At 41.2% G+C, this 25368-nt stretch overlaps 2 protein-coding genes across 3 annotated transcripts in view; one reads left to right on the top strand and one right to left on the bottom strand.

The window, feature by feature from the left end:
• Positions 1–397: 397 nt before the first annotated feature.
• Positions 398–8587, bottom strand: THUMPD1 (THUMP domain containing 1). 2 transcript variants are annotated; one of them, XM_055233112.2, is made up of 5 exons: positions 8205–8435; positions 5624–5798; positions 4429–4677; positions 3579–4005; positions 398–2226 (listed from the first exon to the last, which is right to left on the bottom strand). In XM_055233112.2, the coding sequence occupies exons 1-4, from the start codon at positions 8433–8435 to the stop codon at positions 3599–3601; spliced, it is 1062 nt and encodes a 353-aa protein (XP_055089087.1). In that variant the 3' UTR covers positions 398–2226; positions 3579–3598. The 2 variants fall into 2 exon arrangements, with proteins under 2 accessions (XP_055089087.1, XP_055089086.1); XM_055233111.2 differs by having other exon boundaries at positions 398–4005; positions 8205–8587.
• ACSM3 (acyl-CoA synthetase medium chain family member 3) overlaps positions 8586–25368 on the top strand; it is a 68980-nt gene continuing 52197 nt past the window's right edge. The window contains exons 1-2 of the mRNA XM_063612118.1: positions 8586–9488; positions 18575–18668. The gene's annotated coding sequence lies outside the window, so the exon portion shown is untranslated. The remainder of the gene's footprint in view (positions 9489–18574; positions 18669–25368) is intronic.

The raw sequence follows: 25368 nt of genomic DNA, 5'->3' as shown, positions 1-25368 counted from the left end.
TGAATCTGTATTTCATTTATTTTGTGCCTAATTCAAAATAAAGATATATCCTAAATGTTCAAGACAATTTCTTCTACTTAACAACTTTGTAAGACCAAACTTCAAGATATTAAAATACTGTTAAAACGAAGAGTATAAATAATTCAAAAATCAGTAAGTGAATTTAATGAAAGTACTGTATTACTGTGGCTCATTTTGAAGCAAATTAACTGTAAAATATCTGAAACTTGGATTTAGGAATATTAATTATTCAAGGGTAATAAACTGTTTATATTTTTTAGGATCATGTCCATGACATTTTTTATAATTTGACATATAAACATATTTTATGATATATATATACTGTAAAGCAAGAGATTTACTAAGAGTCAGAAAGAAAAAGTATAGAACACCAATATTTAGGGAACAAATTTATTCTGATTTTTCTGAAAATATCAGCAACTATGAAAAAACAAGCTCGATATCTGGCCGTACGAAAAGCAAAATACAAGTAAAAATAACATTTGAAAACCAGGTTTAACCTTAGAGAATCATGTTTTAAAATACAAAGTTTAACATTCTTTCCTCTATGGAGCTAAACAAGTTTTCTAAACCACAAGACTGCAGTTTTATTTTTTATTTTTTTTTAACTGACGTAATTTTTTAAAAGAAAAAACAAAAGGGGAATAAAAAGCACTCACTTCCTACCCTGGAATCTTGTCATTTATAAAATAACATGCTCAAATGTCAGTGAAAATAAGCAGTTGATAAACCTGGAAACAAGTCTTTTAATGAGTTCAGGTTACAACCGAACACAGGATTTTGTAACTGGGAAAGAACAGCTTGTATAATAACCGAGTCTTACCAAATACAAATAAATATAAAAGACAATTAAAAACAAACTATAAAATCAAAATCTTTCCGTGAAGTAGCAGCTTTCACAAAGTAAAAACAATTTAGTTCCACAGAGTTGTATGTTCTGTAGGCATATGGCCAATTTTTTTCCGAGTCCTTTTGTCTTGCATTATCAAAATAGAATCTTTGTCTTGGAGCAAGTCTGCTGAAGAAGGCACCAAAATCCTATCCTCCCTATTCCCCTAAATGATATTAGTAATCTTCTTATCAATCATTGCAAGGTAACTTCAATGTCATTAAGTATTAACATTCTAAATATGTAAAGCTATAGAAGGAAGGTCCTGCCTATTCTCTTTGCCCCTCTCAAATCATTCTAGTCTGGTTTACCAAACAGAACCACTAGCTAGGAGGATAAAAATACATTCCCATGTTCACTAGCCATTAAATGAACATAGCCACTTGTGCAGGAAGCCTAACATTTTTAGGACTTCCTAACTTTTTATAATTTAAGGATAAGCCCATTTCTACAAGCTAACTTTGCAGCTCCTTAATATTCTTAATCTGGACAGTTTACTTTGCACTTTGTTGGTGTCTGCCTTTTCAATTGTTTTACCCAAAAATAGGCCTTGAAAAAACTTTCAAATTCAGGAAACCCCTAAACCCCTGCAGAGATCCTCATGGTATGTGAGTGTGAGCACTAAGTTGAAGAATACTGTTATTTCACAGAAATCTAAGACTGTCAGACTAGGGCTGAGTTCATTCTCTTCCTTCAGAGACAAAATTTCAAGCTGAGCAGATTCAGAGACAAGGGTTCCTCATAAGTTATATACTAGTGCTGGGGAAAGGAGAGAAAATGCTGTTTCATTGGGTCTTGTGGTTCCTCCAGCTGGGTTAGAGCAAGATTTGAGAGTTGCACCCTTCATTTTCAAGTCCAAGTGGCTGCAGAAACATTTCAAGAATTCCTCTGGCAAGGTGGCAAGTCAGTTTCCTTTTAGATCTAAGACTCTTGTCACTTTAAGAAAAATTTTTTTCCCCAGAACCTTTCAGAGACTTGTCCATTTGTTCATGTGATGAAAAACGTCTGCAAAATAGGCTAGTTTCTGTAGTCATTTTTCATTTCCAAAGCACTCAGCAAAAGCTGGCTGTTTTCGTGTAAGTACTCTGGAAATTCACCTTTCAATTCAAATATCCTGTAGAGAACGCTTCCTCTGATAAGCCACTGGATGTCTGTATGGTGCAGGAGGTTTATGTGCTGTTTGTCCAGGTTTTTGTTTCGGGTTTTTTTTTTGTTTTTTTAACATTTTTGCATAAATGGGTCTTTGATACAGGTAACCAGTTCTGTAACACTCTTCAGAACATCACCGTATCTTCAAGTTTTTGACATCAGCATCTCTGTGGAGAAAGCAGTGTGCTATAATGTCAACATCAGGATTTCTTTCTTTTTTTTTAATAATGCAAAATGACTGATAGGGCACCAGGAGTGTAGATAACAGACCTCTGGTTATCAGATATGATGTCACAACATTATATATTGGCCTTTGTTCTGGGAGGCTCCTAGCAATAGAAAAAGTTTTCTTTGAATTTCATCATTTACAAATCTTACAAATGCTACAGCATGACAAATATTAGTGAAAACTGTTGACTCATCATCCTGGATAGAGAAGCTGCTACTTTTCAGTTAATGACACAAAACCTTGTTTGCATCATGAGATATCATCAGTAAATCAACTTATTGAGAATAAAGTCTTTTCAATTTTGTACTGCATCTTGCCCCAGCATTTTAATATTATTAGATTCTCACCAACTATGCATATTTCCTTTCCTGAGATAAGTTCTGCTACTAAATAATTTGCTTCTTAAACCTTTTGACTAAATGTGATTTCTGAACAAAAGCCTGTTTTTGATAGTCCAAAAGCCATTTGAAAATAATGAATATCCTTTCTTGTCAAGTGGCTGTGATTTATTGTTACAATTGCTAGTTTTGTAAGTTGCATGCCACAGATGATGCACAATGGGACAGGACAGCTTGGACTGAGTCCACATAATACCCTTGAGAAGTAGCTTTCTTTATAAAGACAGAATTTCTTTGTGTCCCTTGTTGCACTAGTATACTGAAGTATACTCAGAAGACTGAAACTCTTCATCATCAACCTTTTCAGAAATGTCTGTAGCTCTATGCTTAAAATGGTTCTCTTCTCTCTCACATCTTGCCTTCCAAAATTGCGACACTGGACCGTCAGCTTTATTACACACAAATGTTAAAAAATATATAAAAATAAAAACAGACATAAACAAGAAAATCACAAAAGTACAAAAACTTCACTAAACAATCACTTCTAACCTACATGATCCACATTTTTGCAATGTTTACAACAAAGTGGCAGGCGGACAGCTGAGCTGTGGCATGTAAAAACTTCCTCCTTAGAATGAAAACTTCCCTCTGATTTTCTACTTCACAGTTAGTTCACTCCCATAAGTCAGCTGGCACTGCAGAAGAGGAGCCTGGGAGAGGCCAATATCCCCCTCCTGTCCTCCCCTCTTTGCAACAGCAACACATGGGTCTGCCTCTACATACCACCATAAAGGCTGAAAGATCCCTAACAAAACTGTTAACAGGGCTGCGCAATCATTGCTCACTACTGTGACAACAGCATAACGCAGCATACAAACAAAAAACTGTTTTTAGTCACAATTTAAAGTGGAGCCCCAGCAACATCTCGTAGAGCCCCAGGTGAGAAACCCACCTCCAACACCAAATGACTTCCTATGAGAGGTCATTTTCATTTGACTTGGATCCTTCTGTGGCTTGACTTGCAAGTTCAGGTTTGGCTCCTCCCTCATTTACCACCTGTGGATTACACGTTGGTTTTGTCTGCCCCAGCTCCTCAGTATTCTCTGGTACCTGCTGGTTATTTTTTCCTTCTGCTGTGTTGTTTTGGTCTGATTTGTCAGCAGATTCCAATTTAGCTTCTTTCCCATTTCCCTGCTTTGAGTTAAGCTGTGATGGATCCTTAGGGCTCTTCACCACCTCCTGGAGATTGTATTTTCTAAACAACATGTAATCTTTCACAACACTCAGGCAACAGACAGCTTTGATGATTTCTACTACCACTGTGTACTGTGGATTGGTGAGATCCACTTTATTTTCTGAATTGAGGGTGCACACTATTCCTGTAACAAAAACAGAAAAACACATAGCTGAGGAGGATACCATTACATTTCATAGATACAAAAAATCTTTTGTCTCTGTTTCTTGTTAAAACAAGACATACACTAATCCACTCCTCTATGTGGACTTCAAATACTCTGAACCCTTACAATAAATAAACACAAATGAAACCCCACAACATTTAATAAGAATTTTTTTTTCCAAACAAAATTCAATTTCGAGTTAAAAAAGACTTTATCTAACTACCAGAAAATCTCATATCCGACATATTGAAATCAGTTGATTTAATATTATCTTAAGAACATTTTAATATATTTGTTTCACACTCAAAAATGTAGGCCTTAAATCTTTAAAAAGAAAAAAAATCCTTAAAAAACAAGTATTTACCATTGAATGCCTATGGAAAATCGCTGAGAGAAACATACCTGCCAATTCTCTGATAACTTCTTCTCTATTTACATGACTGTTATTTCGAGATTTGTACACAATCTGAAATGTCCCTTTGTTTGGAGCTTTAAACCAGGGTTCCAAAAATGTTTCTGCATATTTTTTCATATCTTCTAAAAAAGCCTTGCATGTGCCTGAGATGGGTAACATTCGTAAAATAACTCGAGTCTTCTTTTTCTTGGTTTTGTACATATCCTGGAGAATATGATGCACCAATTTCTCAGGCTCTTAAGAAAAAAAAAAAACAGAAAAAAAAAGTTAAGAAGATAATTTCTCAGACATCTTAAAGATTGAACTCTAAAATGAATTTTCACTGGCAATGACGTAAGTTGACAGAAGAAATTCTCATAATGAATTTTAAATGAATCTACCTAGTCATTCTTTCCAACCAATATTTCTTCAGTGCCTAATATGTACTATAATGTATCTAATATATTTTAACTTTTCATCATTATTACTGCTTGCACTAGAAATGACTGTTTAGGTAGACAACGTTGTTAACATTTTTGTGATGTCCTGAGTTATCCAACCATAACACCATGCTGTTGTTTTCCTGTAACAACAGAGTACATTAAACAGTACACATTTTTTTACAAAAAAAAAAAAAATCTGTGAGTCACTTTAAAAGATGTAATTAATCCATTAGCTAAGTTAGCACACAAGTCTAAATCTCAGACCCAGGAGGAATCCCAGAACCATGTTGGGCACAAGATCATGAAAGGGAGGTCCTCAGGCTGCAATCTGCCTACATACAAGTCTATTTGGGGCTGCTCCGAAAATTTTTGAATTAGTTGACCACACTGAAAAACAAAAAAACTCCAGATTTCAAACATCTTTTGAGAAATTCTAATACCTGGCCCTGCATTCCCAAACAGCAACAACTGGCTGGAGCTGAGTAGCAGCTGCCCCTTTTACACAGAATTGGCACTCTAGTTCTGCCTTAAGTTATATACGAAGGAAGCAGCAAAGCCAGGTTTCCACTCATAAGCCAATGCTACATCCACCACCCCATTCTACCTCTCCACAGGCCAACTGTTAACACAGTATACAGAAGCTGCCATCAAATGATTAACTGAATCATGCCCAAGAAGCCACTTTGTAAGCAGTATTCCCTGAGACAGGAAGATACCCAGATGTTATGAGATCGATAATCTTAACAAGTATTTGTCACACCTATCCCAAGTGTCCTGATGAAGACGACGTTATTTGCTCCACTTTCCACTGACTGGAATCTTCTTAGCCTCATCTCTGTAGATGCCTTAATGTCATCAACTTCTTTCTTCAAGGCAGCCTCCGCATCATCATCCTCTCCCTCACTTCCAGAGGGCTGCTGATCCTTGTCTGTAAACTGTTTGCATAAAACTAATGAGCAGAAACGACACAACAGCTCACATTTAAACACTAAGTAATTATTTATGTGAAATCCTGGTGGCAGGTGGCTCAGTATTGTTTTTTGTTTTTTTTTTTCTAAAGATGGAGTCTCGCTTTGCCTCCCAGGCTGGAGTGCAGTGGTGCAATCTTGGCTTGCTGCAACCTCTGCCTCCTGGGTTCAACCAATTCTCCTGCCTCAGCCTCCCGAGTAGCTGTGATTACAGGCGCATGCCACCACACCCAGCTAATTTTTGTATTTTTAGTAGAGATGGGGTTTCGCCCTGTTGGCCAGGCTGGTCTTAAACTCCTCAGGTGATCCACTCACCTCAGCCTCCCAAAGTGCTGGGATTACAGGTGTGAGCTACCATGCCCAGCTGACTCAGTATTGATAATAAAGCTTTTTTTACGAAACTGGGACACCACACCCTTCAAAACGTGGAGCAAGGCCGGAAGTGGTGGCTCATGCCCATAATCCCAGCACTTTGGGAGGCCGAGGCAAGCAGATCACCTGAGGTCAGGAGTTCGAGACCAGCCTAGCCAACATGGTGAAACCCTGTCTCTACTAAAAATACAAAAATTAGCCCGATGTGGTGGCAGGCGCCTGTAATCTCAGCTACTCAGGAGGCTGAGGCAGGAGAATCGCTTGAACCCAGAAGGCAGATGTTGCAGTGAGCTGAGATTGCACCACTGCACTCCAACCTGGGGGACAGAGCAAGACTCTGTCTCAAAAAAATTTAAAAAAAAAAAAAAATGTGGAGGAAGAGGGAATTCCCCCAGACTACAGAATGTAAAATTTGAAAACGTTTTCAAAAGCATCCTGACAGCTTGAGGCAGAGAGAAATGTGCTGACCAGATCAATCATTTCAGGGTGGACCTTAACACCTTGACCAGGTATCTGTGTGCCTCACATGACACTGTCCTTTTGGTGAGATTAGACCAAATACTTGGAGAATTAAAAACCCTTACTCTTGTTCTATTAAGGAACAAGGCACAGAAATACATTGTTCAATAATTTTGGCCAAGCATGGTGGCTCACGCCTGTAATCCCAGTACTTTAGGGGGCAGAGGTGGGCGGATCCCTTGAGCCTAGGAATTTGAGATCAGCCTGGATAACATGGCCTGAGAACCCGTCTCTACAAAAAATACAAAAAATTAGTCGGGCATGGTGGCACATGCCTGCAGTCCCTGCTACTCGGGGGCTGAGGCAGGAGGATCGCTTCAGCCCCGGAGGTGGAGGTTGCAGTGAGCAAGATCATGCCACTGTACTCCAGCCTCCACCTTGGGTGACAGAAAAGACCGCTTCCAAAAAAAGAATTTGCTCAAAGTACAGGAGTAGACAGGATATGTACTTGTTGCCCAGCTCTCTGCCCCCTAGTGGCCAATGAAATTGCCAGTCAGGCACAATAATAATTGTATACATTTACAGAAACTTTATTAACATACCAGTATGTACTTTATGTACATAAGCAACTCACTAGCCAGTCTTAAAGTATTCTCTTTTTTGTCTAGCTCAGCAGCATCAAATAATGTGCCCATGTCCGAGTCCCCAAGCTAGTAAAGGATGAGTCGTGAATTTAAATTCCCTCTGTATTACCCTTCTTCATTTAATCCCTCAGTGTGCATGTGTGTATTGGTCCAGATTCTAAGCCAAACAGTAAGACTTTAGGTGATACTGGTAGAAGTTTTTACTTTCTAAAATGTATTTTAAGTGCAATAACTAGCATTAGTAGTAAACCTATTATTTCAGAGATATTATTGCTTCAGGTAAACACATTATTACTCCAACTTCACGAGGCTGTCATGAGAAATGTGTTTCTGAAAAAGCTTCAGCACACCGCCTGGCCCTCAATGAGCAATCCTTAAGTGGGGGCTAGGCCGGGCTCAGTGGCTCACGCCTGTAATCTCAGCACTTTGAGAGACAGAGACGGGAGGATCGCTTGAGTGTAGGGTTTAGGACTACCCTGGGCAAAACAGTGAGACCCCTTATCTACAATTTACAAAAATTAGCCGAGAGTGGTGGCGCGCACCCGTAGTCCCAGCTACTCTGGAGGCTGAGGCAGGAGAAGTCGAGGATCCCCTGAGCTATCTCGCGCCACTGCACTCCAGCCTGGGCAACAGAGCGAGACCCTGTCTCACAAAAATAAAAATAAAAGTAATGGGAGCTACCGTGGTTAATGATGGAAAGAAAAGGTGCAAGCACTTCAAGCACAAAACCGATAGCACCTCAGTCTGCGAACGTCTCAGGACCAGGGACGGAAACGCCAGCGAGGCCACGCCCCTACAGCCATCACGCCGACAACCCGAGACGCGCATGCCCATACCGGCAGCCATCCCTCCCGCAAGGCCTGGCAGCCGACTCGCCCGCCCACCCCGGGACCGGTACCTTTTCTGGCCCATACATGTCGTCGCCGTATTCGTTGAGCAGGCTGTAGGCCTCCTCCACGCACTTGCGCTCGTTCATATTGCAGGTGATGAGGATGCCCTGCAGCCCGGGCTCCAGCTGACGGGGCCCGCCAGCGTCGCAGCGCCGAGCGCGCTTGGCCAGCACATACTGAGCCTTGCATTTGCGCTTCCCGCCGCCAGGCTGAGTAGTCTGCTGGGCAGGGGCCGCCATGGTGCGCGCAAGCTGAGAGAAAAGAGAAAACGTTTCTCCGCTGCTGTTGGCGTCTTCATCTACCGCCAGCGCGAGCTGATGACGTTAGATATGAGCGACGGCCTCCTCTATCCCGCCTCCAAGCCTCATTCCTTGCTGCGCCAGGTCCTAAGGCCGGTCTGTAATCGTCAAAGGGGTGGAGTGACACCCGCCCAAGCCCCGCCTCCTGCCCCGCCTCCCAACTGCAACCTGAATCCAGTAGAGGCAGCATAGCAGCCATTCTGGAAGTGGTGTCGGTGGCTCCCCAAGCCCTTGAAGATGGCTCCAGCCATATAGCTTCCTCCGCCCAACCTTGGTACCTGTACCTCCAGCCTTCGCTATAATTCTGCCAGCTACTATGGAGGAAAAGTTAAATATTAAATTTGAACTCAATTGAACGTGGACACAATGGTCAAGTCCCGTAACAGGTTGCATGAGCCCCTTGAGGCATTCATTCATCCAGCACTGTTACAGATAACTCTGTACCTGTACTTGAGTTACTGAAAAACAGACAATCACAAAAACAAGTTGACCTTTATGTGTTCCTTGAGCCCAGTCGCGAAGGGCCCTCGTGACTGGGCCTCATGCCAATTAACGCATTACAAAAAGGGCCAGGGTCGGCCGGGCGCGGTGGCTCACGCCTGTAATCCCAGCACTTTGGGAGGCCAAGGCAGGCAGATCACGAGGTCAGGAGATGGAGACCATCCTGACCAACGTGGTGAAACCCCGTCTCTACTAAAATGCAAAAAATTAGCCACGCGTGGTGGCGCGCACCTGTAGTCCCAACTACTCGGGAGGCTGAGGCAGGGGAATCACTCGAATTCGGGAGGCGGAGGTTGCCGTGAGCCAAGATCATGCCGTTGCACTCCAGCCTGGCAACAAAGCGAGGCTGTGTCTCAAAAAAAAAAAAAGACCCAGGGTCCCAGGCCACACCCAAGCTTCTTGAGACCTCTCCTCCTCTGTGCACAGACAAGTGGCTGACTCTGGAGCCCAGGCTGTTGCTTCCCGGTCTGGTAATGAATCCAACATAGTCTGGTGAGTGTAAATATATATATATATATATATATATATTTTTTTTTTTTTTTCCCTTCTCCCCTTCCCATTTCTCACTCATAGGTGGGAATTGAACAGTGAGAACACATGGACACAGGAAGGAGAACATCACACTCCGGGGACTGTTGTGGGGTGGGGGGACGGGGGGAGGGATAGCATTAGGAGATATACCTAATGCTAAATGACGAGTTAATGGGTGCAGCACACCAACATGGCACATGGATACATATGTAACAACCCTGCACATTGTGCACATGTACTCTAAAACTTAAAGTATAATAATAATAAAAAAAGAAAAAAAAAGCAATTTGCTTATTGTATCATTTGCTTATTATATCTGCATTGCCATTTACGTGGGATAAAGGTTGTTTACCCTCAAAGGTATTGTATGTTTGTCTGTTTTTTTTTTTTTTTTTTTTTGAGATGGAGTCTCACTCTGTCGCCCAGGCTGGAGTGCAGTGGCGTGATCTGGGCTCACTGTGCAAGCTCCGCCTCCCAGGTTCACGCCATTCTCCTGCCTCAGCCTCCCGAGTAGCTGGGACTACAGGCACCCGCCACCACGCCCGGCTAATTTTTTTGTATTTTTAGTAGAGATGGGGTTTTACCGTGTCAGCCATGATGGTCTCAATCTCCTGACCTCGTGATCCTCCCGCCTCGGCCTCCCAAAGTGCTGAGATTACAGGCGTGAGCCACCGCGCCCGGCCGAATGTTTGTCTTTACTTTTCCCCTCACACATTTCCCACATAGAACGATTACTCAAAAGGCTTCCAGTAAATTCCATTTCAGCCTCAATTTTCCAGGCTATGTTTCTATTTCACTTAAAACCAAAGATGTTGGCTGGTGTTAAGTGTTTCATGCTGCTTTCTTTGCTGCCTTTTATCCATAGTCTTGGCAACTATCATGTTACTGTCTTTTTAAAAATCATTGAAAAGATGCCACTTTTGAAGAATGTGTTTAAAAAACAAGTGCTTCTCATACTACTCTTCAGGTACAAACCTCTGAGCAGATTTGAGTTCCTACAAAGCCCTAAAAGATGTAATCTGATATTGTGAAAGGGACCCTGAATTCACAGTCAATAACCCTAGGCTCTAACCCCAGATCTACCGCTATGTCCAAAAATTGTATCACCTTATTGTTTGCTTTTACCTGTGTATTCAATACAGCATTTAATTTTCAGAATTTCATGGTGGAGACTGCACAGCAGAGATATCTAGAAGTCCTCAGTTGTTTGTGAAGAGCAGTGTCATGACACTGGCATTGGCCTTCCCCCAAATCTCTCTCTCTTCTGCTGGCTGGATTTCAGTTGCCCACACTCTGCCACCTGTCCTTAGGATATTAAATATTAGCATACAGATAACAAGTTAAAATATATATATTTCAAGTCCCAAGCATATTTGAGTACTATATGGAGGCAAACTTGAAAAACCAAAACTCAGTTTTGTTAAAATATGTGAGGGGGCAGCTTTAGGCTAAATTTAAGTTTGGCCTAAATCAAGCTTGTCCAACCTCCTGGCCCACAGTCCACATGTGGCCCAGGACGGCTTTGAAATTCAACCGGCCCAACACAAATTAATAAACTTTCTTAGAACACTCTGAGATTTTTCTGCAATTTAAAAAAATTCATCTGCTATTGTTAGCATTAGTATATTTTATGGGTGGCCCAAGAGGATTCTTCTTCCAAGGAAGCCAAAAGATTGGACATCCCTGGCCTACAGGTTTCTCCATACATAGTGAATTATAACCTAATTGGATGTGTAAACAGACTGTAACTGCTCTTGTAACAAGTAGCCAAATCTCAGCCAAGCACAGAAGCCATGCTCAACCACTCACAGGTGGCTGATTGTTCAAACCATGTTTTTTATTTTTATGTTTTCTGAGACGGAGTCTTGCTGTCGCACAGGATGGAGTGCACTGGTGCAATCTCGGCTCACTGCAACCTCCACTTCCTGGGTTCAAACGATTCTCCTGCCTCAGCCTCCCAAGTAGCTGGGATTACCTGTGCATGCCACCACGGCCAACTAATTTTTGTATTTTTAGTAGATATGGGGTTTCACCATGTTGGCCAGGCTTGAACTCCTGACCTCAAGTGATCTGCCCACTTCGCCTCCCAAAGTGCTGGGATTACAGGCATGAGCCACTGCACCCAGCCAAACCACGTTTAAATAAGGCAAATACTGAGTTGCAACCTATTGGGCTGTTTCTGTACCTTACTTCCATTTCCTGCACCTCACTTTTCTTTTTATGTCCATAAATCATCTCTGACCATGTGGCAGCACCAGGATGTCTCTAAACCTATTCTGGTTAGTGGATCAGGGGCTTGCCTGATTTGAGAATCCTTCCTTGTGCAATTTAATTCTGTTAAATTTAATTTGTCTAAAGTTTTTTAACAGTTTATTGTATTTCATGGTTGCTGACTGTGCTGAGAATATCCAATGAAGTGAGAAAAATATGCAACCCTGTAGCTCTCAGTCTAGACGTTAGTTATCTAAATCACACCCTCATCCTGTGGCAGCTGCCGGGGCTGCGTCCACTTACTTCCTCTTCTGAACCAGGCCCTTGTCCAGCTCTAAATAACTCAGCCTTCATTTATTCCTTATTATTCTTCTTTGTTCATTTTTGCTTATTCTTTATGACTACATCTATTATTTCATGGCTGTGTGAACTTTCACCTCCTTAGGTTACCTCCCAGACATGGACAAACGCCCGGTGTCTATCCTTAGACACCAAGGACTCTGTCGCTTGAAAACCTCTCTTAGAAGAGACCACTTGGGGCCAGGCATGGTGGCTCACACTTGTAATCCCAGCACTTTGGGAGGCCAAGGAGGGTAGATCACTTGAGGCCAGTTCAAGACCAGCCTGGGTAACATGGCAAAACCCCATCTCTACTAAAAATAAAAAAATTAGCCAGGCATGGTGGTGCATGCCTGTAATCCCAGCTATTTGGGAGGCTAGACACGAAAGTTGCTTGAACCTGGGAGGCAGAGGTTGCAGTGAGCTGAAATTGTGCCACTGCACTCCAGCCTGGGCGAAACAGTGAGACTCTGTCTCTAAATAAATAAATAAATAAATAAATAAATAAATACATACATACCACTTGGCACCTTGTGGCACCATCTAGAGTAGATGAAGGTGATCTGAGGAAGTTACCTTTTGTTTTAATTAACCTATTTGCTTCAGATGTTCAGAAGGCCTCATAGCCAAGCAAGGGGGGAATGGTGTGACACATTCTAGATTCCCTTTCTGTTTCTCTTCCTAACCTTCAAAGTTACTGTCCCTGAAGTTCTACTTATATGTTCAGTACAGAATCCAGGTAGGAGATGCTCTTAGACACTCCTCATGTTCTGACCTTGCTCCCCATCCACACTTCCTGCCTTATTCTCTTGTTACCCAGCATCTTCAGGGAATGGATGTCCTGGCTCTGAATCCCGGTCTCCTTCTGACTTGATTCCCAATATCTGCTGCCTTCAGAGTAGGTATCAAGTATGATTAAAAGCCCAGGTTCTAAATTCTGCTTTGGCCATGACCTGGCTGTGAAACTCTGAGTTACCCAAGCCAAGGTTTAGGTTCCCTGTTAGATTTAAAAATAATAATAATAATGGAAATAATAATACATCATGGGTTATTAGGAAAATCCAGTAAGGTCAGGCATGACAAGTGCTTAGCTCTCAGCCACTGTTCAGTCAACATGTGCTTAAAAACAGCTGCTTTCAGACTCAGTCATGATTCACAGAAGCCTGTTTTTTTCTTTTTGGTGTAAGTATCCATCCATCAGTCTGATCACCTAACCTCATTATTTGCCTATTAATCTCTAATTTAATGGTTCTTTTATATTTTTGGTTTACTAAAAGCTGTTGAATCCTTTTACTTAGGAGACTAAAAGGGATTTTATTTTATTTTTCTATAGACCTCCTCTGTGGAAAACAGAATTTAAAAGTATATATAGTGTAAAGTAAAATAACATAAAATGTGTAAGACTTGCATGCCTTACCTCTGCCAACTGGTTTCTGCCTCACATTTGATTGAATGACATCCCACCTTTCACTAGCTTTGTAGCCTCACTGGCAGCACTTGTCATATTTGTGCTTTCATCACACCCACACTCTGTGTGAGAAACTCACCCAACAGCCTGATCTCTCAGGCTGGAACCCAATTTTAAACCCATGTGAACTTGAGTCTGCCCCTAGAGGAGTCACATTTGGCCTGGCCTTTGTACCTACTCAGCCCTACTGGGTGTCCTATACTGATCCCCATCACCTCTAATTAATTTCATCCCACCAGTGCCTGGGTCCCAGTTTTGATGGATATGTTTCTCTATGGCAAACTTGGCACTTTGAGGGCCTATGTTCTTAAGGACAAAAGTCATTGAATCTCTTTCCCTCCAATTTTCTCCTTCAATTTTTACTCTATACATACAAGTCTTTCTTCTTAAACTTTTCCTGGTGTTTTGTGGGTACTTCCTTCCCACTCCTTTGAGATTTGGTTGAATAATCTATGTTCCAAAGTAATTGTTTTGAAGCAGGAGATATTAAAAAAGCAAGCTTTCTTGGAGGCTGACTCACTCCAAGGCCCAGTGATAGACAGGGCTCTGGAAGGGCTTTGATAACACTATCTGCAGAGCCAGGGCCCTCAAGGGATGGGTTCCAGAGCCTCTCCCTGCCATCCCAGAGCAGGGATGAGAAAAACAAGTTTTTCTTCTCTTTCAGCTTCCCCCTTCCCCCTTATCATTCTCATAATTATTTTGCAAAGTTTTATAAGTTCCTGTTTTTCCCTTCTATACAGCATGGCAAGGTCACAAGATATGCTTCAGTTGCAAAACCTGTCACTGTTTAACAAACTGCCTTTGTTCTGCCTCTGTAAGCTTGCTTACCCGCCCTACAGGTTTCACACCATCAAACTGGCCAACCCCCTTTCAAATGCATGTATAAAAGTCAAGCCCTGTCTTTGTTCAGGGCTCAGCCTTTGGATGTTAATCCACTGGGCTGGTGCTCACCTAATAAAATCCTCCTGTCCCACCCATTGGTCTCTCCTGTCCCTTAATTCCTGCAACAGTTTTATTATTTAGTTTTACTTCTTTGAGCACTTCTAGATCATCTGCCTGCTTCTTACTTTCACTTCAGTCAATGCTCCAAAGAATGAATCACCAATGGTGGCATCTCAGTTTAATAAGTTAGAGAAAGATAATTCCATTTACCACTCAAATCATGATATGGACTGCATATTCCACCAATGCAGAACACTAGTCTTGAGTAAAACACTAATATAAGAAATATAAATTTCTTTTTTTTTTTTCATTTATTTATTTATTTATTTATTTATTTATTTATTTATTATTATACTTTAGGGTTTTACGGTACATGTGCACAATGTGCAGGTTTGTTACATATGTATCCGTGTGCCATGTTGATTTCCTGCACCCATTAACTCGTCATTTAGCATTAGGTGTATCTCCTAATGCTGTCCCTCCCCCCTCCCCCCACCCCACAACAGTCCCCGGAGCGTGATGTTCCCCTTCCTGTGTCCATGAGTTCTCATTGTTCAATTCCCACCTATGAGTGAGAACATGCGGTGTTTGGTTTTTTGTCCTTGCGATAGTTTACTGAGAATGATGTTTTCCAGTTTCATCCATGTCCCTACAAAGGACACGAACTCATCATTTTTTATGGCTGCATAGTATTCCATGGTGTATATGTGCCACATTTTCTTAATCCAGTCTATCGTTGTTGGACATTTGGGTTGGTTCCAACTCTTTGCTATTGTGAATAGTGCCGCAATAAACATATGTGTGCATGTGTCTTTATAGCAGCATGATTTATAGTCCTTTGGGTATATACCCAGTAATGGGATGGCTGAGTCAAATGGTATTTCTAGTTCTAGATCCCTGAGGAATCGCCACACTGACTTCCACAATGGTTGAACTAGTTGACAGTCCCACCAACAGTGTAAAAGTGTTCCTATTTCTCCACATCCTCTCCAGCACCTGTTGTTTCCTGATTTTTTAATGATGGCCATTCTAACTGGTGTGAGATGGTATCTCACTGTGGTTTTGATTTGCATTTCTCTGATGGCCAGTGATGAGGAGCATTTCTTCATGTGTTTTTTGGCTGCATAAATGTCTTCTTTTGAGAAGTGTCTGTTCATGTCCTCTGCCCACTTTTTGATGGGGTTGTTTGTTTTTTTCTTGTAAATTTGTTTGAGTTCATTGTAGATTCTGGATATTAGCCCTTTGTCAGATGAGTAGTTTGCAAAAATTTTCTCCCATTGTGTAGGTTGCCTGTTCACTCTGATGATAGTTTCTTTTGCTGTGCAGAAGCTCTTTAGTTTAATGAGATCCCATTTGTCGATTTTGGCTTTTGTTGCCATTGCTTTTGGTGTTTTAGACATGAAGTCCTTGCCCACGCCTATGTCCTGAATGGTATTGCCTAGGTTTTCTTGTAGGATTTTAATGGTTTTAGGTCTAACATATAAGTCTTTAATCCATCTTGAATTAATTTTTGTATAAGGTGTAAGGAAGGGATCCAGTTGCAGCTTTCTACATATGGCTAGCCAGTTTTCCCAGCACCATTTATTAAATAGGGAATCCTTTCCCCATTTCTTGTTTTTGTCAGGTTTGTCAAAGATCAGATAGTTGTAGCTATGCAGCATCATTTCTGAGGGCTCTGTTCTGTTCCATTGATCTATGTCTCTGTTGTGGTACCAGTACCATGCTGTTTTGGTTACTGTAGCCTTGTAGTATAGTTTAAAGTCAGGTAGCGTGATGCCTCCAGCTTTGTTCTTTTGGCTTAGGATTGACTTGGCGATGCAGGCTCTTTTTTGGTTCCATATGAACTTTAAAGTAGTTTTTTCCAATTCTGTGAAGAAAGTCATTGGTAGCTTGATGGGGATGGCATTGAATCTATAAATTACCTTGGGCAGTATGGCCATTTTCACGATATTGATTCTTCCAACCCATGAGCATGGAATGTTCTTCCATTTGTTTGTATCCTCTTTTAAAGAAATATAAATTTCAGGGTAGGTATAGTGTACATTTAAGAGTCTAGCTGGGCATGATGGCTCACGCCTATAATCCTAGCATTTTAGGCAGCCAAAGCAGGTGGATCACTTGAGCTCAGGAGTTCCAGACCAACCTGGGCAACATGGTGAAGCCCCATCTTTACAAAAACTACAAAAGTTAGGTGTGGTGGTGCACACCTGTGGTCCCAGCTACTTGGGGGGCTGAGGTGGGAGGATTGTTTGAGCCCAGGAGGTCAAGACTGCAGTGAGCCATGATCTGAGCACTGTACTCCAGCCTGGGGGGACAAAATGAGACCATGTCTCAAAAAATATATATATATAGATAAATAAATAAATAAACAAAGAGTCTAGGGTAACTGGAGTTTAGAGGTTCTTTCAGTACAAATGAGGCCTAAATAAGAATTATCTACATGAATACTCAGGTTGAATAATTTATATTTAAATGAAAAATTGAAGGGAAGCCACATCCTCAGTGACAGTACAGCATTCAATGTATAGATGAACAAAGACAAATTGATTAAGAATATATTTTAGGGGTTACACCATCCTGAGTTTAAATACTGAGTCCACCACATTGCTAGTTCTGTGACCTTGGGGAAGTTAATTGTTCTAATCCTCATGTTCCTCATCAGTAAAATGAGAATAGCCACAGCATATATTTTACAGGTCATTGTGAGTATTGAATAAAATATTCATGTCAGTCACACATACAAATATTCAATAAGTGTTCACTGCTGCTGTTTTGTTGTAGCTGTTGCTAATTGGAAGGTTTGGTAGAGATAATTTTTACCATAAAAGTTGAGGTTGAGACTCAGGCTTTTTGTGTTGGTCAGTTTGCTTTGATGTGTTTCTAGCCACTTCTTGCTGGTTCTCAGTACCCCAGAGATACCCTATTATATCTAAACATGTTAATATGAAAAGCTCTGGCCGGAGGCAGTGGCTCACACCTGTAATCCCAGCACTTTGGGAGGCCGAGGCAGATAGATCACTTGAGGTCAAGAGTTCGTGACTAGCCTGGCCAACATGGTGAAACCCCATCTTTACTAAAAATACAAAAATCAGCCAGGTGTGGTTGTGGGCACTTGTAACCCCAGCTACTCGGGAGGCTGAAGTAGAAGAATCATTTGAACCCAGGAGGCGGAGGTTGCAATGAGCCATAATCACACCATTGCACTCTAGCCTGGGTGACAAGAGCGAAACTCCGTCTCCAAAAAAAAAGAAAAAAGAAAAGATTTTCAAAGTGAGATATGTGTAATATGAATTAACTTATGTTTTAAAGGGGAATATCTATATATCTATGTGCACATATATACACACATATGTATATATATGTGTGTTATATTTTAAACCTATATATATATAAAAATGATGGTTAGTAAGACCTACTATTTTTCCACATTTCCCAACTAAAGCCCAAAGATAAGAATGAAGAGTCACTAAACCTCTGATTTTTGCATTCTAAAGAGAATTGTCAACAAGGACTAAGTGAAGCACCTCTCTCCAGGTTTGCAAAAAGGTAACTCAACTGGCTCTGCTACCTCCCACAATTTCCCAGCCTCACCATCCTGCTTCTCAGCTTGTGTTAGAAGCCTGGGAAAGGGGAGAAGAGTATTTTTCACCCCCTTTGCTGTCAGGGATACCAAGGGAATTCCCTGTGAAGGTGAGAGGTGGTTCTAAGAAGAGACTGGCATCACGTTCCTTGATTGATATTCCCCTCTGCCTGGCTGAGTGAGAAACTGAGCCAGAAAGTGAAGTAGAGACAGATGGCAAGGCAGAGACAGTAGATCAGGAGTGGAGGACAGCAGAGGAGAGGCCTGAAACACAAGATAGGGTGTTGCAAGTATATGTGCATATCTGGTACATCAAATGGATCTTCAGAAGGTGCCTGGGCTTGACCAGGTAGACCCAACAGACAGAGGATGAAAGTCACACCCAGCATAGTAAGCCCTCTTACTCCAGTCTTGTTTCCTCACCCTCAACAATGGAGGCTCCAGAGTTTAAAAGAAGGAGAAGGGAAAGGTGTCAGTGACAAATAAGGCCACATGTCTCTATTCCAGGTGTCAGAGCCAGAGGAGAAGAGTGGACAACCCAACTGCCCAACACAGGTCCCTAGAAGTACAGGTCAAGCCTATGCTGGGGAGAGACAAACAGGTACAACATACACTGGGTTTGAGATTTAAATTTCTGAGCGGACCAACTTTTAAAAACTGAAAGTGATTGTGAAATTGTGGAATCATTCCAAAAGGTCATTACATTAAGGGATAAAAAAGGGGGAAAACAAAAATTGGGGGAAAAAGTGTTAAGACTTGCTTGGAAAACTAGTTACATGTATCTATCCCACTTACTCCCTTGAGACTACTCTTTATTTTATAACAATCTGTATCTTTTATTATATTTTAACCATATGCCTGTATTATTTTTATACGTTAAAATAGTGTTATTTCTTGATGTAGATGCTTACCAAAGTATTTCTCTTTTCTTCTGGGTCCTCAGATTGGCTAATTTCTCAGGTCCCTGGAAGTAAGGGTGAGGCTATTGAAATGTGGGCAGAAGTGATACATGCTACTTCTAGGCCTAAATTCATGAGATCCTTCATAAATGCATTTCTCTTCCCCCAAACACCCACCTCTCTCTTGTCTATCAGCTATCTGATTTCAGAGGATCCAACCAGGACTCAGGCTTAAGGGAGAGCAGGGCCTCTGAATAGAAGGATCCTGAGTCTACTACTTAAAGTGACAGCCACCTAGTAAAGTCCATTAAGCAAAAAATTCTGATCAGACTTAAGCCTCTGAGCTTTAGATTTGTTTATTTCTGCAGCCTAGCCTAGCACACCTTGACTAATACACTGGGAATCCAGAGTTTGTTCAGAGTGTCTTCACTATTCTTGTTACAACTTTATTGTCCATAGAGATTATAAACACTGTGCTTCAGACAAATTAAGAGAGCAAGAGGCCTCATAATGTAGTAGAGAGAATATGAGTTTTGGAGTCAGGTTTTTTGTTTTTTTTTTGAAACGGAGTCTTACTCTGTTGCCCAGGCTGGAGTGCAGTGGTGCAATCTTGGCTCACTGCAACCTCTGCCTCGCAGGTTCAAGCAATTGTCCTACATTAGCCACCCAAGTAGCTGGGATTACAGGCTCACACCACCATGCCTGGCTAATTTTTATATTTTTAGAATCAGGGTTTCACTATGGTGGCCAGGCTGGTCTCAAAATCCGTCTGCCTCAGTCTCCCAAAGTGCTGGGATTACAGATGTGAGCCACTGTGCCCAGTTGGTGTCAGATTTTGGTAGAAAGCCTGGATCTGTTATTTTCTTGGTAGAATCAGTGGAAAATCCTGAACCAGTGGCCCGCCTTCTGTATTTCTGCTAGAACACCATGAAAAACCTCTTCCCCCTTCCTTACAAAATGTATATGAAACAGAATTCAAGGTCTTCTATCTATATGTAACTTACAAAATAGTTGACAGTTCTATAAAGCTTTGTCCTTTTTCCTGTTTCTTGTTTCCCTGTAGAACTATTTATAAAAATATTTTTCTTTTTAAAGGATTTTTTTATTGTTGTTTAAAGTATTTGAAAAAAAAATTCCTAACTTCAAGCTATTTTACATTTAAGAAAAGATGTAGTCAAACTTGGCTGATGAGAGATAGAAACCCAGGAGAAATTGGGAAAATATTCCAGGTGCCTTTTTTCCCCATTTTGACTGAATTATGCCAATTCTATAGAACACTGCTCATCATCCCCCTGCCAAGTGATAGTAGAGCTCAGCGGGGCTCTGAGAAGCCCTGCCATTCTTCCTCTGCTTAGCTGTACCAGAGCTGGTCTATGTGGGAGCCAGGGTCTCTTGGGAAGAACAGGAATGGAAAGATGGGGTTTCATTACACATCGGTTATGTCACCTTGGCTTCTCCATTCTTCTTCCCTTGGGGGTTTTATGAGAAGGCAAAAATCACATTTAAGGGACATATTGACATGTTCATTGTTAAAATCTTTGCTCCAGCCAAACTGATTCTAGGTATAGTTAAACAACTTGGCATTAAAGCAAAAGGACATTAACTTTCTGTCAGAGTCACTTTCAAGCTGTGACTTATTTCAAGGTTGTTTGCTCTCTACTAGACTTTGTTTCCTTGCATTAAAAAAAATGGATATATAGTACTACTTAGCTTATAGAGCTGCTATGAAAAATAAATGATATGAGCTATCTAAAACACTTGGCATACAGAAAACATTCAAAAAGTGAGGCTGAGGCAGGAGAATGGTGTGAACCCGGGAGGCAGAGCTTGCAGTTAGCCAAGACTGCACCACTGCACTCAAGCCTGGGCGACAGAGTGAGACTCCGTCTCACAAAAAAAAAAAAAAAAAAGTGGTCATTCTCTTCTACTCAGCCGGGCATGGTAGCTCACTCCTGTAATCTCAGCATTTTGGGAGGCCAAGGCCAGAGGATCACTTGAGCCCAGGGTTTCAAGACCAACCTGGGCAACATAGTGAGACTCTGTCTCTCAAAAAAAAAATTTCACTTCTGCTCCGTATAAGGAATGGTCCCAACCCTAGATGCTGTTCCTTGCCATTGTTTTTCTTGTGGTTGTCTCATGATAAAAGAAAACAGTTGATGGAAAATGATATGTTAGAAGACTCTCTCAAAAGCCTGGTCTTGGCTGGGAACTACATTTATTTATTAGAGTTTTTCTTAAGACAGTTGAATATAAGAATTATTCTAATCACTTATGCCAGAATCCTTCTTAGATAAAGCCTCAGTGGCACTAGGTTACTCTCTAGGATTAAAACTGAGTAGGGGTCGAGGGAGATTAGATTTCAGTCGAGTGCTAGAGAAGAAAACCTGATCTATTTCCAGAGAAAATGGGGATCCCTATGAAATAACAGATATAGATAACAATTATCAATAGCTGCATTAGGTGAAAAGCTGCTGGAAACATAATGAATGGATCAGGTGATGCCTTAACATCACAAAAGGAGAGCCAACACAACATTATGATTCTCCAGATGTGATGCAATAGAATTCTGCAAAGATATTTATGCAATCTTTTTGCTATAAATGGATCTATCCTCTAGATTTAACTATTAGTTTATAGAAACTACATGGGACAGAAAAATATGTTAAACTTGACCACATTGAATTAGCAAAATCAACACTGAATTTGGGAAACTTTAGAGGACAATGCCCTATGTTCTACAATGAATTACAAAGAAAAAGAAGAGAGAGATAGAATTTATAGATTAAAAACTTAAGATATATATCAATAAAATGCAATGTGTTGCCCTTGTTTGGACACTGAGTTGAAAAAAAAAAAACAAGTGTAAAACAAAATTGAATCTGGAAAAGGCTGGCTGGGTGGGGTGGCTCATACCTGTAGTCCCAGCACTTTGAGAGCCGAGGCGAGCAGATCACTTGAGGTCAGGAGTGTGAGACCAGCCCGGCCAACATGGTAAAACCCCATCTCTACTAAAAATACAAAAATTAGCCGGGCATGGTGGCACATGCCTGTAATCCCAGCTACTTGGGAGGCTAAGGCACAGAAATTGCTTGAACCTGGGAGGCAGAGGTTGCAGTGAGCTGAGATTGCACTGCACTCCAGCCTGGGTGACAGAACGAGACTGTCTCAAAAAAAAAAAAAAAAAAAAAAAAAGAAGAGTGAATCTGGAAACGTGAAATTTAAAAAATTATATTAATAGAGGATTATTATGGCTTTTTCAGGTATTAAATGGTATTGTGATTAGGTTTTAAAAGAGTCCTTATCTTTTAGAGATACGTAAGGATTTTCCACAATAAGGAAGAAAAAGAGAGACCGAGAGAAGAGGTACAGATATACAGAGAATAAAGAAGTAAAAGCTGCAGATACAGACAACTATTTTTGAGAAATTTTGCTGTAAAAAGGAGACAAGCAATGAAGAGGTGGAGGGAGACAAATGGCCCAAGAAATTTTATTTTCACATGGGAAATATTACCGTGTATTTGTGGCTGACTTTGTTTCTCTGTTACAACTCTTACTCAAGAAAGAAATGAAAAGAGAAGAAAGAAAAAGAAAGAAAGAAAGAAAAGAAAGAAAGAAAGAGAAAAGGAGAGAAAGAAAGAGAAAGAAAGAAAAAGAAAGAGAGACAGGGAAAAAAAAGGAATTGATGATGCAAGAGAGAGGAAGAATAACTGAGGGAGTAATATCCTGGAATAAGAGAGAGGGAATGGTGTCAAGCCCACACTGGAAAGGGTGACCCACGCTAGGACCTTGGACAATTTTTCCATGGTCATTGGAAGGAATGCAGAAAGTACGGGCAGATTTATAGGAGTACCGGTTGGTTAACTGGTTAGGGGGAATAAGGACATTCTCTTCTGGCTTTTCTCATTTATAAATCTCAGTGAAATAAGAGGGGAGAAGGAGAGGTACTAGTTTAAATAAACGGGAAGGAGTGAAACAGTTATCTCCAACTGTAGAAATGTAGTGGGGTTTTCAGAGAGTGAGAAGGGCCACATGAATATTTTGCAGTCAGGAAGTTAAAGGGTGCTAACATAATTAAATAGGAGGCCATTAGATTGAGGTGGCTCTAACACTCAGGGTTCCCACATAAGCAAACTGAAGCCTAACTCAGAATTTAAAATAAAATGAAATATAAGCTGAGCCAGTCACAGGCAGCCAACTGGGCTTTAGTATATTGTCTTGAACTTCCCACCAGAACAGTCCAAATAAGGCAATTGTTCAAACTTTTATCATTCAAGTAATTTCTTTGCTCAGCTTCCACATTCACCCTATAAACACCCTCCCTTTGTGCCCTGCAATAGAGCCCTGAATTACTTCCCATTTGGAGCTGCCTGATTCATGGATCAGTTTGCTCACATGTATGCTTTAAAATTTTAATGTGCCTTAGTCTATCTTACAACGAGTGTAACCATTGAGTTTAGGACCACCAACAAATACCATGTGCAATTCTCCAGAGCCATATTAAGCTTCTCAAGTGTCACAAATAAGTAGAGTTATCTGGAGTTTTGCATAGAGCTGGGTTTTCCCACATGCATATGGTGGAGGGAGAGCAGTACAAAGGATCTGAATGGCACAGAGAATCCAAGCTGGGCAGAAGATAAGTGAAGGCATGAAGGAGGTGTGCTTAAGTCAATGGACTTAAGATTTTAGAGGGGCAGAGGAATTACTGTGATGAAGGTCCTAAGAGGCTGGGGATGGTGTGAGAGAAGGCCAAGCAGGGAACAGGCCAGTGTCCGTAGAGACCATGTGGGGAGTTGGAACTCTAGTCCCCACTCAACAACAAGAAGAAGCTCCTTGCAACTCAGGTGTCATCCAAAGCTGGGTAAAGAAGCTAGATGTCTATATTCACCTGGCAATAATGAGGTGGTGCCCCTTCCCTCTCCCCTACCGGGGCAGTGTCAAAGCCAGCTAAAAAATAAGGTTTAAATAAGGTGCAGAGTCTTATTACAAGAATGTCTGTGTTTGAACTGAAAATCACTCCTCATACCAAAACCAGGAAGAGTTCAAATGAATGAAAAAAGATGATGGATAGATGCTAACACTGAGATGACAGAAGTGTTAGAATTATCTGACAAAGATTTTAAAGTAGCCTTGATAAAAAGCCTTCAGTGAACAATTAGATATGCTTGAAATAAATGAAAAAAATATATATCAGCAAAAAATAGAAGATATCAAGAACAACTAAATGAGAATAAGTATTAGAACTAAAAAATTGAATGAGAAATCAAAAGCTTAGTGGATGGTATGATACTATAAAATATATATTTCATCTTCATTCCAGTTTCCGGGTACATAGCTGCTAAAACCGTTGGAATTTCTGAAGTGGTAAGTGCTTTTTTGTATGCTAGTAAGATGACTACGGGTTATCGGTTCAGGATGGGGGCTGGTTGCCAGGAGAACCAACCTTGTGATTAGAGGGTTAGAACTTTCTCTCCCACCCCACCACCATGCCACTTCCCATCCCCCTACCTCATGGGAGGAAAGAGGGGCTGAAGGTTGAGTTAATTACCAATGACCAGTGATTTAATCAATCATGCCTGTGTGATGAAGCCTCTAAGAAACCCAAAAGGGGCTGGGCGTGGTGGCTTACGCCTGTAATCCCAGCACTTTGGGAGGCTGTGGCGGGCAGATCACGAGGTCATGAGATCAAGACCATCTTGGCTAACACATGGTGAAACCCCGTGTCTACTAAAAATACAAAAAAATTAGCCAGGTGTGGTGGTGGGCACCTGTAGTCCCAGCTACTCAGGAGGCTGAGGCAGGAGAATGGTGTAAACCTGGGAGGTGGAGCTTGCAGTGAGCCGAAATCACGCCACTGCACTCCAGCCTGGGTGACACAGCAAGACTCCATCTCAAAAAAAAAAAAAAAAAAAAAAAAAAAGGGCTGGGTTCAGGGAGCTGACATGGCACACCTCACCCTATGCATCTGTTTAATCTGGCTGTTCATCTGTATCCTTTGTAATATCCTTTATAATAAATGGGTTGATGTAAGTGTTGCCGTTTGTTCTATGAGTAGTTCTAGCAAATTAACTGAACTCAAGGAGAGGGGTTAGAAGTACAGATTACAACCTCAAATCTTATGGCACTTGAAGTGGGGGGCAGTCTTGTGGGACTTGTAAATCAAAAATAAACTTCTAAGCCCCCAAACTGACTGAATTGACCCTCCTTTTGACCAAGAGGACCCAAGGAAATCTGAAAAATTAGTCAGGCCATGATGGAAAGCCAGCAGGGGCAGCTACAGGGGGTGGGGGGGACAGACATGCCTCATTATACTCTTCCCTTTTGGAGTTTAAGCACAACTGACCAACATTAACATTGAAACAATGATCTTAAAACTGACAAAACTGTAGCAATAAGATCCAAATT

Source organism: Symphalangus syndactylus, chromosome 11, assembly GCF_028878055.3.
Source record: "Symphalangus syndactylus isolate Jambi chromosome 11, NHGRI_mSymSyn1-v2.1_pri, whole genome shotgun sequence".
Lineage (NCBI taxonomy): Eukaryota > Metazoa > Chordata > Mammalia > Primates > Hylobatidae > Symphalangus > Symphalangus syndactylus.
This window is presented reverse-complemented; position numbering and strand designations above follow the sequence as displayed.

What these genes read in the sequence shown, in the direction of transcription:
- THUMPD1 (XM_055233111.2), bottom strand. Translation starts at nt 8,435, where the DNA reads ATGGCGGCCCCTGCCCAGCAGACTACTCAGCCTGGCGGCGGGAAGCGC. An exon ending in ACATGTATGGGCCAGAAAAG is followed by an intron (nt 5,799 to 8,204) that starts GTACCGGTCCCG and finishes TTATGCAAACAG; the next exon opens with TTTACAGACAAGGATCAGCA. An exon ending in AGTTATCAGAGAATTGGCAG is followed by an intron (nt 4,006 to 4,428) that starts GTATGTTTCTCT and finishes TTTTTGTTACAG; the next exon opens with GAATAGTGTGCACCCTCAAT.